Below are 17,323 nucleotides of genomic sequence, written 5' to 3' on the forward strand. Positions count from 1 at the left end.
GCCTAGGAAGAGTGTAATCACAGAGGACCCAAAAGAGATGCTATTTGCTTGATAACTTCGACAATCTTTTCTTAAACCACTGGCTATCCAGATCTAATGATGCCAGTGATAACTGTGATTGGAATATAAAATGACACATCTGCCCTAAGAAATGTATGTGCCCGCCCAAGCTACTGGACTTACCGTGGGAGATGGACTGGCTAGCACATAGGTTCATTTCTGTTTGCTACTGGCATCTCTGAAGAGAAGAGAAGGAATACTTTAAATAATGAGGATCTTCTCTTAAGAACTTCTGGATTATTCCTATCTGCACAATGCTTTGTTTCCTAAATCACTTCTACCCCCAAACATTGCAGAACTTCTTTTGTTTTTCTGTTGTATTTTCTTCTTCAAATTATGGCCATGCCGCCTATTGGACTTAGGCACTCTGATGGTGAAAGACTCAGGACTTTCTCCACTGCACAAATAGCCTCAACTTTAGAGGTCCTTCTGCTTGGGGATTTGCCTCACTTTAGATCTTTCAAACCTCCTGGTCCTGTCTTTTTGCCAGGGACTAGAAAAAAGCAACTTCTGTGGTGGAATCCAGTAACTGAAAGATTCAAATTTCAAACTCGGCCTTGCTTCTCTGGGCTAAACTTCTTTTGAAATCCTACAGGAAATTAAATGGGAGAAGGCTGGTCACCTGCATCATAAATTTAGTAATCAAATTTCTATTTAGCAGTAGGAACTCAAAAATTTTCTAGTTTCACAATCGATCCAGTTTCACCCACTGAAAACATAATGAAATATTACTGCTATATACTGGAAATGCTCTACGTCTTCTGTTTTGTACTGATTTTTAATTTTTTTATCTCTCAGAATTCTCACTATTGGTTTTTTTTTTCCCAAGTAAAGGTAAATGCTAACACATTTTTTTCTTATTTGCTTATGGACTTCGTTTCCAGAGAGCTATGAAAAACATATATCTGATAATTTGAGTTCTCAAGAGTTCAAAATCCTGTTTTATCATTGTTTTTCTAGTAGGTGTGTATTTTGGTGTGTGTATATTGATGGAAATGGGTGACAGGTCTCTAGACACCAGAATCATCAAGCTGTAATTTCCTAACAAATGTACACAGTTTGTATTTTCAGCATCCTGGTCTCTGCCTTCTAGAGCTCTCCCTATGGCTGCATGCAAAACATCAGCCTTCACCTTTCTTCCAAAATAATGGGAAACTCTCTTCAGAAAAGGTAAGGCTCATATCTGTGGGAGATGCCCACAAACACCCAGGGCACTAAGGCTAATCACAAATTTATCTCCTTGTGCACCGATTGCAAGATTTCTGAGAGTTCAAAATCGATGGAATTTTTTTTTTGTTCCGTAAGGAGAAAACAATCCCAAAGCAGACCCCCCACACACACCTTAGAAAGCACCACCTGTGTTTTGAGCACTCTCCCTGCTTCCTGCAATTCATTGAAAATTGTTGTCTGTGAGGATATCTGCTTTCTTGCATAAGTTAATTGGTTTATGTGTTTGTTTTCTGATTGCTTTTTAGTTTAATAAATAAGCCTTGCCCAACTCTGTGTTAAGTGAATGTCCATTGCAGGGATGTAATTCCTGCAGCAGCCCTGTGGATTCCACGTATTAGTAGCAGAAAAGAAGAATTTGGGCTGTGGCTGTGACTGCATTTATCAAGTGAAAAACAATGAGAAAGAAGGTAAAATAGCCTTGCGCATAGCTATCCCCAGAAAAGCAGCTTTCTGAGAAAGGCCGTGGAACTGAAAACATGAGAGAATTAAGTCTGAGGAGGATGGATGGAAGGGTGTTGGAGCAGAATGGAAAGATTTTTGGACCAGGAAAAGGTTGTGCTGTGAGTGCTAGATACTTGGCTCACATGTGGTTCTCTGCAGCTATTCCCTAGTACAAGAGGGCTTTAAACCTAGCATTATCAATTTTCTGGCATAACCTAAAGCAGCAACAAATTTAATTGCCCCTATGGGTGTTGGCAGAGAACCGGACCAAACATTAGGACATAACTACCTCATAAATCTTCTAATTTATTACTGAACTGGTATATACCAGCACAGGAGAAGAAAGGCCACAAGCTCCTGCACATATAATAATAAACATCTTCCCCTTGCACCAAATGCACAAAATAACCATTTTGCTTCAAAGGCAAGACATAGCCTGCTTGTGAAATACCCTATCACATTTCTCTATAGAAATACCTGATACACTATTTCTAGTTATCTAAGACATAACATCTACTTCTGAATCATATTAAATAGGCATGACTGAAGCAACTATATATTATTATTTATAATAAACAGAGAAGCCAGATAGCCTCTTCCACCATAACAAGCAAAGAATAAGAAACCTCTCAGCAAATCTGCAACTCAATAGATAAAAGATTAGCCTGAGAATCTCAAATCTCTTGCTAACCTGGTGGACCATTTACTGAGTGAAATTGTTTTTTCCTTCATGCTGCATGGATGGGTTGGTTTTGCAAGTTAAAGGGATTATCTGGCAAGGTTACCAGCCACGAAGTATGACTAGGTTGTTTTCCAGTACCTGTGCCTCATGTATATCAGAGTGGGATTGCAAGAACCAATTGCCATCACAGAGTAGGCCATAAGGTGAAACTTAATGCAAGTACTCCCTATCTTGCTGTTGTTTATGACTCATGTTTATATGTAGCTTAGCCCCAGGGCTAACTGATTAGCAATAGAGTATTTAATGCTAATGAACTATTGCGATTCTGAGTAGTTAGGACCCTAGGTTTGAAGCAGCTAAAATTGAAAACCTATCCAGTAACAGAAGCGTAGTTGTGTCATAGCTCCTAGACAGAAAGAAGTTATCGAGATTGTATGTGAATCCAATATTGCTGTTATACTCACTGGTAAACATATAAATTTCTTACACAGTGACACAGAAAGCAGGGGAAATCTGTGGAGATGAAATGAAATCAAGAACTTAAAAGAGTTCTACTGTGAATCCAGCCACTGCTTAAAGGAACTTCTCTACACCTACGCATGAGCACACTCAGTAACACTTCCATAAAGACTCATCCAATCTCGAAATATCCAGCAAGTCTTGTTCCTCTTCTCTCAACTCTTGCTTCCTCTTCTGTATCATTTTATCTGTTTAATATAAAAAAGGAGAGAGAATGTAAGCCTTCTTTCCCCTTCTCTGTCTTCTCTGTTTTCCCCAGTGTTGAATCACACACATGCAGTTGTTTCTTTGCCTAAAATCTGTTCGTGGTGCTCCTCTTAAACTGGATCTCTGATGTGATATACATTTCCCCTTCAATCTTTATTCTCACCACCGGTCCAGGCAATCTATTGCATTGAGGAAGTCAGAAACACAGGCAAGATCTGAAAGTTCATTTGAACAGCCTGGAATGACTCAATTTCCTCTTGTACTTACATAGGAAGCTGACCTAGAATTTAAGACCTAGATTACAGAGTTGAACAATTTTTTCCAACAGAAGTAAGCGAAGATGAAAGATTAACAGACGCTGAGCAGTTTCAATGTGCAGCCTTCAAGGAACATCTCAAGGGCAAAGTGACAGAGAGGTCAGAAACATCAATTCAGAAGTTCAGCTTCTGGCATCCAGGAGCTCTGACATCAGCCAAAGGTGCTCTCCCAAGGTCACAAGAGAATTTTCTATGCAACTCCTTTGCAAGTTTTTTGGAATCACCATACATCCAAAGAGCTCAGCTGAACAGGTAAGAAAGAGTGTGCTAGGCTCTTGATCTCATAGCCTGCTTTAGCTCTGTCTGGAGTGCTGGCTGTCACATAGCAGCTATTTAGGGAACCTAATCTCTTCATGTGTCCTCTACATTATTATTTGGTGGTCCCAACTTTGTGGATCACTTCAGGCCTTGTGGACTGAGCACAAGACATTCCCTTGCTTTATCCAAAGGCTGTGGATATAGTTTCACGATCACTTGAACCCACTGAAAGCATGGGAATCTGACACTCCGGTGGTTCCCACCCTACCCTCCCATATGTTTCTGCAGATCCAGCTGATCATTTGGTCATCCAAACACCACTGCTAACATGTCACTCAGCAGCCTGTCCTTAAGTGGGATTGAAGTGATGCTGGATCCACACTTGGTGAGTGCCATTATTCATGTAGCTGCTTTCCTTCAGTGCTCTGTCTGCCAGAGCTTTGGCAATTACATGTTTTTTTTTAATCCCAGTCCACGAGTATATACAGTTGCGAAGATGGGCTTCTCTCCTGCTCTGAATCTTGGTCTAGATAAACTCATAACTGCTCCCTCAAAACTTTCAGAGCATATCCTGATGATATCTCGCAGACTGCTGTCTCCATGTCCTTGCTCATACTGAAAAACCTTTCTGTTACTCTGACTTTTAGCACCCTTGGTTTTTCAAGTCTTCATATTTATTTACTCCTAATAGGTCTGCTTTCATATCTTGTTCTTCCTCATGACTGTACTTAATACTAGGAGAGAAGCCTCCCAAAGGGAACCATCCAGGAGCAATGCTGGTTTGACCCCACCAGGAAACTGTTATTTTGTTGCCACTCACAAAACCTCGCACATTGTCCATTCTTCTTTGCTCTTTGAGCACTGACATCTCTGATTGTGGTCCAGAACTCTAACTGAAAGATAAACTGGGCTATCTTTCTTTCTGTTTCCTGTCTAATCAAGAGACTGCTATTTTTACTGTCCCTAGAAGAGCCCTGACTATTGAATGACCATTACTTTCAGTGAACTATGTTATAGCAACGCTGTGGGTCAGGGTTTGCCCTCATGCCTGTGGTTCACACGTATTCCTCAAGTGTCACTGGTCTCTGCCTGTTTTGTTTAACAGTAGGAACTCTAAATCTCTTTTAGTGTTAGAGTGAAATTTGTTGTTAATTCTACTAAACATGCATTAAAAGTGCATTTATGATGAAAAATCCTCTGCTCAGTTGGGTTTTTCTTCACTCACTTGCTTAGCAGCAAAATCCAGTAACTTGTAACAGTTGTACAGCTTAGGAAATCACTGCCCATCTGAACTTTACGACTGACCAAGCTGTGGGCAGCTGTAGTCCTGCCAGGAAGGTTTGTCCTACAAGTCCATGGGCAGTGTTGATCTCCCACAGCTCAGCAGCCCTCCAGCACTTCTTTCTACATGAAGAGCAAAGTAGTGTTTGATTTGAATGTATGTGATCGCTATCTCTGTGTGAAGCAAAAAAGGCTTGTGTCTTCCTGTAAGTGGGCTGAGAAAACCCTCAACTGTTCTCAGGCAAACAACAACACTAATGCATCTTTCTCGCACTGATAGTATACGCCATTCTATGAATGCATGAAATGGCAAAGAAGAGGGGGGAAAAACACACAAAAAAGAGATTATAAGGTAAAATTTATTTTAAGTATACTATTGTCATAAATAGTGAAAAAAACGTAATCTATTTCTGAGTAATATAATCCGGGAATTTCCAAAACCTGCTAAAACTGTTGCTATTTGTAACAACAGAAAAAATCGTACCTACTTAAGGTCAGTTTGAAATCTAATAACATACAATGGAAAGGGAATTTATTTTAAGACCAGAAGGACATCTTATTAAAGCTTGTAAAACTTGTTTTACTGCAAAGTTGCTAGGTAAGCAAATTTTCTAGTCTGCCCCAGGAATATTAGGCATGTATATAAATTTAACCACTTAAACTTTTCTATGCATATGAAACATGCATTTTAAAATGGAGCTAATAAAAGGTTTAGATCAGTCTTGGATGCAGCACTGCAATGGTTTTCTAAAGATGCTTTGACTGACACTTCATAAATAAGAAGTTTCTCTGAAGATGTTTTGCACTTAGAGTCAATAAACAGGAAAAACGCACTTAAAGGTCCTTAACTGATATTGAAACTGGAAGTGTGCTTTGTAAATATTTTATAGATGCATACAACAGAGTTGAGAATTGCCAATTAAAACTAGATTATTGATCTCAAACTTCAGAACAATCAGAGACAGAAGTCTCTCCCTTTCTAAGAGACCATTTCTCAGCTGTTTTTGTTCTGTTGAAACTATTTGTAAGGTGAGGACAGATTTCATTAGCAAAATATGCATATACTCTGCATGCTATCACCATATCCTTGTGTGCAAACAGAAACCTGTGTGCAAGCCCAAACAACTGAGCAATCCACTGTTTACCTTTTCTCTAAATATGAATGCAGTATATTGCTATGTTCAACAGGTGTCAATAGGTTTATATCTTTCAGAAAACTGTTATTAAATTAATTTTCAGCTTTTCTTCACTTTTCATAATAGAGTGGCTTAGGTGAAATTCTGTGGCAAAAAGAGTGGGAGCTAAAAGCAAGAAGAAATCGATTTTTCATCTGCAGCACATTTTCAATGTGCTCTATGAATCTTTAAACTGAAATCTGTTGCTGCCTCATGGCTGTCCTGCAGTCGTCCAGCAGGATGCTAAAAAGGTGGCTCAGGTCTCTTCATAAGTTATCCACAGCTTATACATGAAACCTCTTTACATTCCAGTATTTCTACCACTTTCAATTTTAGCTTCGTAACACAGGTGCAAATTAAACTTGTATAATTTACAAACAGACTGTGTCTTGACTATTCCAAAAGGCTAAATCCAGATGTAAATAACTAGAAAAGAACCCTGGAATGAAGTTTAGTATATGAAAAAAATTATTCATAATTATATACAATATGGTTTTAACACCAAAAGACATAGTTTATTGCTGTCATATACAGTATGCCAGCTTTTATAAGATTATATACTACATAGGATAACGCTGTTTCAAACACAATTGAGTAAATGTCACTTGATCAGTCTGGAATATTCCATAATTAACAATAAAGGGAGCAAAGACAACGTGTATTTTAAAAATTCCCATTCTTCATTTTCAGTAACCTTCGAAACAGTATGTTAGGAAGATGCCTAACACCAGCTTGACACAACAGACTCATCCCTTTAATGAAACACTCCTGGATGCTTCCGAAAGACTCCGCTCCATCCTGATAGCACTGTACAGCATTGACCTGGCTGGCGGCACTCTTGGGGTCATCGTGATGTCCCATCACTTGTTTCGGAGGAGATCACAATCTGTGATGACCATTATCATCATCAACCTCCTGGTGCTGCACACCCTCCTGCTACTCAGCATCCCCTTCCGCCTCAGCTATTACATTTTACGCAAGTGGAAATTTGGGACGTTTGCCTGCAAGCTAGCAAGTGCCATGATCTATCTCCACATGTACACCACCTTTGCTTTTTACATTGCTATCATTATAATACGCCTCTTCCAACTAGAGTTTAAGAAGTGCTACACTACAACTTGGGTGACTGCTGTCTGGCTGGTGGGAGCATTGGTGATCTCACCTGTTTTTCTCTCTTATTATGGCACCTCTAAAACATATGATTCCTCTGAATGCTTTCAGTTCCACCAGGAGATACAGGAGACACCCATAGTGATAGCAAACTATTGCTTAGTTGGAATTTTGCTTGTGATTTGCACTGTGCTTACCACAATCCAGTTATCGGTGATCTATAGACTGGCTGTGAAATATTGGCCTGACATCTACTCCCACGTTGAATTCAGGGCTCAAGCAAAGAGTTTTTTCTTTATCTTGGTAACATTGGTGTGTTTTATGCCTCATCATGTTTTCAGAATATATTACATCCAAAACTACCATCTGGATAAAGACCATAAGCTAATCCCATACAATGAAATTTTTTTAGCTTTAACAACAATGTGCTGCTTGGATATGTTGTGCTTCATAGCAGGAATGGCCCACTGAATTGTGAACTACTAGGAAATCCAGCTGAAGTGTGTCGATACTGGCTCTTGGCAGAAATAAGACTGTCAGGACTTCACTGAGATAGGGAGACTGCTCAGTTTTCAGTATGGCTATATAGGATTGTAGTTTCTCTGGGTTTTGCGGTCTTATAAGATATATCCTTCTGAAGCTACTGGTTTTTATCTTCTCTCTTGAAGGTAGACGCATCAGTCTTACGCTGTCTAAGTGTCATGTCCTGAAGCTCATTAAGATTTTCCTGAGCTGTCCCTCTCTCTCTAATGATTCTGGCACAAGTATCCGACCCTTTCTCTTTTTTTCCTCAAAGTGTCTCAGTTACAACAACCCACTGTGGCCAATAAATGGTCTACTGTGAAATTTTAACAATTTCTTCTGACATTTGTGGTACTGATGAGAGAGAGAAGAAAGGTGTTTTCCTTTATAGGATCTGTATGAGTGATTTTGGATAACAAGGCTGGAAACAGGTATAAATGAAATAGTTTAGTAAAAGCCTTCTTTTCTTCACCTTTAATATATAGATCAAACTATATATTAAATGAAATGAAAACATGTAAATCTCACTACTTCACCTTTACCTGCCTCATTTCAAAAAAGCAACAAGCTCTGTGAATTGTGGTAATTAAACATTTAGAGTGAATGAGAGCTGAACAGGCCATGAGTTTCAAAACTTCTGTTTTACGTGACTCTCCCACCAGGACTGGACCTACTGCTGTTAATCCTTAGGCCCATAGTAGCCTAAGAAAAAGAAGTTACTGTAATCCCCTGCCCATGATAACTGGAGCTGGATTCAGGACTGAGGGATCTGATCCTCTACTGAAGGAATAGCTAGCTACCTTTTGTAAGAGAGAAATATTTTATCAGCCGTCAAAGAAAAAGCTTTTGATCAGAAAATCTCTTTGATGTCTGCTCGCTTTGAGTTGCCTTGTTGATTTATTGTCAGATGCCATATTTTTCCCATTTACAGATGTAACAAAGCAAAACTACAATAAACTAGCTGAACTCTGTTTAATCAGTTCAGCATATGCTTATGCATGTGTATACAAATTCATGCTGGAGTGTATGTTTCCTCCACTAGACAGATTATATTCTTTGTGACCTTGAAAAGTGGAATGAAATAATTGATAGTCTTGTTCCCTCAGGAACTGCATCTGTTCTGGGAATCTCTGTTTTATCTTTATTTTCATAGTAAAATTTATTTTATTTATTTATTAATTCTACATGTTCTGCTTAGTGGAAAAGGCCTCTAATCCTTCTGTCTAAGGCCCCACTGCCACTTTCTGCATCCCAACAGCTTGAGACCAGACTGCTCCCAACCCAGACTCCGAGGAGTCCCACAGGGGTATGCTCCCTCCTCCATAGCCCCTTTGTTGTCATGATTTGTAGTCTGTCAGTTTTTGCTTGAAGAGTGCTGTGATACCTGGATTCAAAAAGGCCAGAAGTTGACTTGAGAGAGTTAAAAAAGCTACACCTATCAAGTAATGCTAGTGATGCCTCAGACTGATGGCACTTCTTTGAACAAAAGAGCCTATGTCTACTTTGCCAATCCTGAATAAACATTTTGCCTTTAACCATTTGCTAACCCTACTTGTGCAAAAGCTCCCAGCAGTTACAGGATCCTTTCTGCCTCTTTTTAAAAGCAGGAGGCGTACAAGGAGCTTGAGCAAGTCCTTCAGGTTCCTGAAAATTCTGGCCTCAGGGCTTTCCCTAGGTTTACCAGGTCCACTGCTGTTCCTACAGTACTGTCTTCTCAGTCCGTGATTTTCCAAGGTAGTAGTTAGAGATACAATACCATCAAATAGAGAGAAAGTGCAAAAGGCCAGATTCTGAAATGAGCGAATAGTTCCTAAACCAGTGGCTTTTTAAATTCCATCTCTAATCAGGCAGGACACAAGATACTTAGCTGGTAAGAGCCCCTAGAGGTGAAAAGGCTTAAACAAAGCCTTGGTACTTCAGAAGAGTTTTGAGGAAGACAAGGCAAGAGGCAGGGCCTGCAGAGAAGCCCACCAGAGAGAGTTGGGTAAGCTGGATCTACCAAAGTATTTAGGGAAACTGGTTAAGCTTTAGGTGAGGCAACAAACACTTTTTTTACCTCCTCTGAATACTGGACTCTTGTGACTAAATAGAAAGTCTGTTGTTTGAAGAAGTAACCTGTGTCACTGCCTTTTCTTACTGACCAGTATTTCCAAGATGACCTCTATGAAGATCAGAGCCACCTGATGCAGCTCAAGAGTTGACTGATAGTCTAGCAGTCCAGTATAAAAGGGTGCAAGTTTAGGAGCAGGAAAGGAAAATTACATGACCCAAGGATTCCAGCCAAATCTGGCCATGTTTGGAAGGTACTTTCATGCAAGACCTGAGAGAGAGGTTACAGGTACAAATCCTCAGCTATGGTAACAAATCCTACAAGGTTCCTACAAGAATGTGGTTTATCCGGATTTTAGAGACAATTGTGCAATTGCTTAGTTCTGATCAGTCCACTACCATAACAGATCTCACACACTTAGATGTGACTCTAACTCCCACAGAACTAAGCATTTATCTTTTTAGCTCCTTAAAGATAGGGCTGTTCTGTGCTCCATATGCTGGTATAATGCTGATTGGGCAATTTACATATTTCCTATCTACCTATTTTTGAGGAGTTATGTTGCTAACACATTCTTTTATGCAAGGTCTATATTCAGTCATACTTCATAACTAATGAAATCCATTTGTTTTTTAAATATATTAAAAATTTAGGCAAATAAACATATATATAAATTAATAAATATATTACTGATATAAATTAATAATATATATTACCTCAGCACATACATATATGTTCATGTAATACTACGTTCTAATATTAGAACATATTTGATATGCATCTTTTAGAGTTCTTCCATCATGCTCACATTTTATCTGTTCCTCTTTTTTCTCATAGTTCACCATATGTTTTTCCACATATATATTCACCTCATTTCCCTGTCACTCTCCTCTCCCATGGTTGACTGAACTTCTTATGCCTCTCCCCTAATAATTTCCTTTTCTTCTCTCCTTTCCCTGTCTGTTGGCTACCGCAATATTTTACACAAATATAACAGGAAACATAGATTATGTGACAAAGACTAGGACCAGAGAGAAGCTCAACTACAGGTACCTTGTAAAGATGTGGGCACCTGATTCTCTTCACTTTCAGTTCTGTTCTGAGGTGTGTACAGAAATAATTCATTTGTAGATTGCAGACCTGAATTAGCTAGAAACCCTTCACTTTCCAGCGTGGTTGAATGATATCAGATGTTGGCTCCAAGGTCACTTGTGGACCCAGATCTACCCAGGAAACTTGGGATAATCTTGGCATAGCGTTCTAGCCATAAAGACAGTAGAGCTACTTGGATGAACTGCCCACATTAAGGTTTATCTTTTAGCAGAATAACTCCAAGTCAAGGTCTCCTATACAATTTTGCAATCAGCTAGGAAAAGGTTTTTTTGAGCAGGGGGTCAAAGCAGAAGTAATTTGGGGCCCCTATACTTGATTCAATCCAGCACAGATGTGTCAGTGTTGAGTGCACCAACAGCTTCTCCCCACCATCTCCTAGGGGGTTTGGCTGTCTGTGCTCAAGGCCAGCTCTGACACAGTGCAGCTGCATAATCCTGGATCAGACTGCTGTGAAAAGAGTGGTGTGAGAAAGAGCTGTATTGCTGGGGGGCCACCTTGGCTCGGGAGTAGGACTTAAACTCAGACCCTTGCTCTTGGCTTTTGCTTGAGTTTTGCTTGCCTGTGCTTGGCCAGGTATTTTGCTGATCTAACCCTGACCCACCGACTTGGCTTCCTGGCTTGATTTGAAGCTGTGTTGTCACTTCACATTTGTCTGGCAACCACTGGACTGTTGGCTGACCCTGGTTACAGTTACCAGACCTGCTCTGCTTGCCTTGCCTGAGTACTGTGGGATGGCGCCCCTCATCTGTGAGGCCACTGTCCCTCATGCCTGCCTCAAAAGTACCTGGCCTCCCTCACAAAGCAGTCCTCTCTTGCTATCCTGACAGAAAGTCAGAGCAAACTTCATTACTGTTATACATGAGAGATTGTGAGCAGTAGCATTAGGAACTACAAAGCTATCTTCACATTATCTTCACTTCAAATCTGCTGTGAGGTTTTATATACCAGAAAATTGGATGTAGCTCAATTCAGCATCTGTGGTGCTTCTTCCTTGCCGCCACAGTCAAACAACCTTTATTATTAACCACTGCAGTAATGGAGGAGAGTATGGAAAGTGAAGTGGAGCTTACACCTCAGCTCTTCTTGCAGTTGTTAAAAACTGAAATGGTTTTGCACTGAGGCCTCAGATAGAACTTCATTTTAGTGCTTGTACCATCAAGAATGTACATAAACCTCAAGCCTTCTTCCAGCCAACAGTCACTTTCTTTATCCCTCCCTCTGCATCTTGGCCTTCACCGCTGATCTAGCTATCATGTATTTTAATCTAAGCTCCTTTTTCTCTCTCATGCTGGACTCAATTTCTCTGTCCCTCTCCTCATTGACTAGGGCTCAGTCATGCAAGGCCAAACCTTTCACTGGCCTTAGTATGGTCCTCTTGATTCAGAGGAAAATGGATTCAGCATTGATCTCAGTATCATTATGTTTAAGACTCACTTTAAAGTGATAGAGAGAATGCCAGAGATATGAGGTTATGTCTAGATAAGCCTCATTCCCCTCCCATCTCCTATGTACTCAATAACCAGCCCCCAGATGAGATCTGGAAGCACTCTAAAGACTGGTTAAAATAGAAAGTTATCACTCTCCTGGAGCCTAATCTGAGAATGAAATTTGGAAAGGGCAATAATACTATGCTCAGATCGTAAGATACTATTCTTACTATGAATTATGTAATAACACATCCCCTGGAAAACAGTTAAAAATGGTTAGTTTGAATGCCATTTATATGATCCAAGTAATTCTGGAGATAATTATACACATCAGTAATTGATTTCATGTTAACTGAATATGTATAATTGTAAACCACTTAGTCATCCCATTCATTTTTAATGTCATCAAATGAACACTGGAAAAATCCCCAGATGTCCTGAAGGAAAGAATATCAAATTGCTATCATCCATTGTTGTTTTTCTTTGCATTAAGTTCTGCATAAAAAGAACAAAAACAAAACCCCACATGTACAATCCAACTTCCTAAATTAGTTTAGTAACAAAACTCTATAGACTGAGCAAGAGAATGCTCATAATCAAAAACTAGCCTGTCAAAAATTCTCCTTAAATTCTAAATTTTTTTCTCCCAGAGGTCACATTCCATCTGCCTAAATATTATATTTGGAGAACACACACATACAGTATGTTATTTTCTCTGCTATGAGACATACCACAAAACTAGACAGAGCAACAGCTGAAGTCCAGGCATGTTTGGAAGATTAAGAGGCTGGACCTTGGCTTCCATCTCCATTACTGAAACTATGACTTCAGTCAATTTATTTCCTTCTGAACCTTGGTTTCTCTGTAAAGTTGGAACATAAATGCTCTCTCCTGTAGTAAAATTGCTCTGGAGATCTCAGTGGGAATGTATAAAGCACAGAAAACTCATTTACTAGGCATGCCTGAATGTATGTGAGCATTTCCGGAACTCCCTACTGTCATGACTATGCTGCTGCTGTAGCTGGCCTGTTTCTACCTCGCTCAGGCATACCCTTATAAACAGCACTGAGAGTGATGTAAGCCCACTCACAGACAAACAGTACAAGAGGCACATTTTTTAATTGAAATCTGCTAATGGCCAGAATGGCAATGCTTGAATGGAAAAAGGTCTCCACTTCCTTCTGTTGCATCTATTGAGGTCATATTGATGATGTTGTCAGATGAACTTGCCCCCTCACTATAAGCAAGCAGAAAGAACAGATGCACCAGAAGGAAACAAAGGCTTCCCCGGCACTGGCATTTTCAGCACTAGCTGGTGGGGGAAAAAAAGAACCATCAAGCAATGTTACTTGTCTCAGACAATGCAAGCTGCCCAGCCCATGCATAGCAGGAAGCTCATTATAATTTACATTCTTCATTCTGCCGTCTGCAGTATCTGAAGCCATTACCATTTCAGTTTCACGAGTATACACTGAAGAAACCAATCCATCCAAGGTCACAGGGAGAATGGTGTGGGGATGGCATGCTTGCAGAGTGTGCGTGCTGTACAGACACAGTAATGTTTGTCTCCATGAACACTGAAACTGTTCACTTCAGGTATTCTGCCCAGAGTTCAGTGAACAGTTTCAGTGACCTGGGATCGATGGAGTTTTTTGCTGAAAATGATTTTGAGCCATGAGTGCTTGGATGAAAACACTGCAGAAAAGCTACAGGAGCACAGCATTCATACCACTATTTGTTACACAGAAAAAATAAACATGAGACAAAACTAAGCCCACACAAAATTAAAAGAAGGATTTAAAAAAACCCTGAAAGCTACAAATGACCAGCAGAAAACATGATTTTCTCATGTCTTCTTTACTACAATATTTTCTACTATTGATGAGATGCCACATGCTAAATCTGTGGTAAGTTGTGACCATCACTGTCACACAGAGGCTGTGACACTAAATTGTATGGAGATATTTTGTGCATAGCCGACAATTTTGTGACCATGCTGACAACCAAAGGGCAGCAGCTACAGCTAAGGAGCAAGATGCTGAGGTGGTAAGAGATCAAAGAGCTGGATCACAGAAGCGGTATTATGTAATGGCAAGTCTGAAACTTCTAAATTCTATCAGCGATGACTGTAATTGCTCACAGTGATATATTTCCTGGCATTATTTTAACAGAACAACAGGAAAGGCAAAGAGCTGCCAGTCAAGTGCTTCACCTATTCTTCAGCAGAAAGGAAATTTCCAGTGTTGAACAGAAAAAGAATCCTGAAGAGAATACAAACTCTGGGGAGTTCTAGGAAAGAAAAGGAAAACATCTGATAGCATGAAATCAGGTGCACTGAGCAACCTCACTTTTGAATCTTTAGACTCCACACCTTCTACTCAGACTCTTGAAAGGGCTCTTGTTTTGAACCACTCAATATGCTCCCCGCCAGTCCCAGTCACTTCTCTCTAAAAGGTATATAAAGTCCTCAGCAGACACATTCATTGTCTGCCCAATGCAATCAGGTCCTAGGTGGCCTTTTTTCTTGTTCAGTTGTGTTTCTTAGCTGTCTCTTCTCACATTAGGCTCTCAAGCACACCCTTCATGTCCCAGCTTCTGATCTATCTGGATCTATCTGGAACGGAGATGACATCCCCAGCCTGCAGAGGCTCTCCCACTCCATGTAGATGTATATGATCATTTATGAAAAACCACATAGGAGCACCAATGTACATGTGGAAACATAGAACCTGATGAACCTGGCTCAATGCAGAAGGGGAGAAAACTGCTTTCCAGCTGAAGTCATTTTTCTCTCTGCCAAGGAAAGATACGACGGTGCCTTTCTGCGCTCTGCCTTAAAGCTAACAAGAAAGGAGCTGACTGCTTTTAGATCCTGGCAAGCAAAGAGGAAGGTGATGAAGACTGCAGACAAAGGAAGGCTACAGGAGACAGACTAGGAGGCATTTGCCTTGCCTGCCAATTCATAATTTCTCTTGAACATTTGGGAAAGCTGATTTATGTTACATAATCGCTGCATACAACACAGTGTACGTTCTAATACTCAGTAATGGCAAATTACATAATCTGCTGAACAACAGAAAAATACAGAAGCCACTACAATAATGCAGAGCCTCTATGCATTGTTAAATAATAGCATAAAAATACATGCTGTGTTCATGTCATACTCTGCTTGGTAGAAGCATCTTAGACTATGAACTCCAATGACACCTCCTCTGTCAGCACCCCACTAACATTTACTCATAGATGTGATAAGCAGTCTTTCAGCCATATTTTTTTTTTTAAAAAAAGCTCTTTTCATAAAGATTCTTCCTCTTTCATCTTCATGTCCTCTCTGTGTGGAAACCCCCACTTGAATTTTGCAACATGAAAGCCACGCAGTTTTATACAAAAAGGCCTACTTACTGAAGAAAAAAACTTCCTTTTCCCAAACATAGAAAAGGAACTGGAAGTAAAGGGGACTCTTCACATAAAATTGTTATGTTCTCTTCCCAACCATAATATGCTTCTCTTCCTCAGCTCTGCACCTTTCTGATAACTTTTCTGTGCGTTTATACACTCTCTCAATGAATGCAATTGGAAAAAGCAGGAAGTGAGCAGATAATCCATTTTACCTGCTCTCTCTCTTTTAGAAGCATTTTTGCAATGATTTTCTTTCCTCCATCCTCCAGGTATTTTAGTGGGAGGTCAAGGGTCTGTTACTTTATACTTTGCCTTTCATGATTTCTCCTGGGTGTTGCCCTCCCCTTCATCCATCTCCACCACTCTCCTCTCTTGCCCATCACTGGTATAGCAGTGTACAACAGCATTAATTAAGCAGCAATGGAAAACTAGATACAACTGTACTGCTTTTCTAGAGGCAATCTTCAGAAAGAACAGAAGTAGACTGCTAACCTTCCCAGCAGTTTTATAGGAGCCTATACTAGTGAACCGAGAAAGGGTCGGACAAAAACAGACTCTTTGAAGTCCCTTGTCTTGAAGCAGTGCTGTAAAAAACAGAAGTGGGCAGGGATCACTCTGACCCTATGCACCATGCTTTATTTTCTCCCTGGCCCAGACGTATCAGCCTCCTTTTCCAACACTTAACCTAACCAAGTGACTGTGTACTGTGGGTGGGGGAATGACAGAATGAATTAATAAAGAGGCTTTTCCACAATGGGAAGCACCATGATGACTCATCCTCTGCTCCTGGTTTCTCTCCCACTGCCCTCTGGCTCTACCAAAAGACATAAAAGGCACAGGCTAGAGCAGCCTGTCCCATAAACAGAGATTTGTAGTATGAGCTGTGTAGCATAAGTCACTGGGCACTCTCCTGCTTTAAATCTACCATGTTACTCTCACAGTTACCCTAAAAACATTTCATACTGCAAACAGGCACTTCTCCTAATTACTAGGATCTTTCCTCCTAATCCCTAGAAATCCTCAAAGAGAAAGCATACTTTCAGACAAATGGCTTTTGAAAACTGCCAACTCTTTTTATCTCCAGACTTTTCCCTTTCCTTGAAATTTTATTGTCTAACTCTCCTTCAGAAGACTGACGTCAGCAAAAGTTAATACTGAATTGGTTACAGCTTTCTAAAATTTTAGGCAACCGTCACCATACAAGCAGAGAGCATAACAAGATCTAGCATTCCTAGCATATGACAAGGTCAAAGATCTTTTGCTTTGTCAAGCAGATATGAGCTTTGATGCCAAGACCTCAGAGAGAGAGAGCAGCTCCCTGGCCCTTGAGGGAAGAGGGACAGATCAAAGAGGAAAAGTGCTCTGTTGACATTTGGGGAAGAGAAGGAGATGGGTAAAAGGAACCAAGGGGTAGGATGAATACATGTTTAATTTAAATATACATTTTAATTCCTTCAGAAAGCATTTCTGCCCAGAAGGCTACCTCTCCACACAATGGAGGAAAGCTTACAATTGTGATAAGGTGTAAAAGT

At 40.1% G+C, this 17,323-nt stretch overlaps 1 protein-coding gene and 1 long non-coding RNA gene across 3 annotated transcripts in view; one reads left to right on the forward strand and one right to left on the reverse strand.

Annotated features, from left to right (window-relative positions):
* Positions 1-17,323, reverse strand: part of LOC112984346 (uncharacterized) — a 105,113-nt gene that overhangs the window by 43,994 nt on the left and 43,796 nt on the right. The window lies entirely within an intron of this gene.
* Positions 3,395-8,813, forward strand: LOC112984345 (probable G-protein coupled receptor 141). 2 transcript variants are annotated; one of them, XM_026102161.2, is made up of 3 exons: positions 3,395-3,708; positions 4,003-4,099; positions 6,861-8,813. In XM_026102161.2, exon 3 carries the CDS (start codon positions 6,888-6,890, stop codon positions 7,749-7,751), a length of 864 nt encoding a protein of 287 aa, XP_025957946.1. In that variant the 5' UTR covers positions 3,395-3,708; positions 4,003-4,099; positions 6,861-6,887; the 3' UTR covers positions 7,752-8,813. The 2 variants fall into 2 exon arrangements, with proteins under 2 accessions (XP_025957946.1, XP_025957947.1); XM_026102162.2 differs by lacking the exon at positions 4,003-4,099.

Source organism: Dromaius novaehollandiae, chromosome 2 (assembly GCF_036370855.1).
Source record: "Dromaius novaehollandiae isolate bDroNov1 chromosome 2, bDroNov1.hap1, whole genome shotgun sequence".
In the NCBI taxonomy this organism is placed as follows: domain Eukaryota; kingdom Metazoa; phylum Chordata; class Aves; order Casuariiformes; family Dromaiidae; genus Dromaius; species Dromaius novaehollandiae.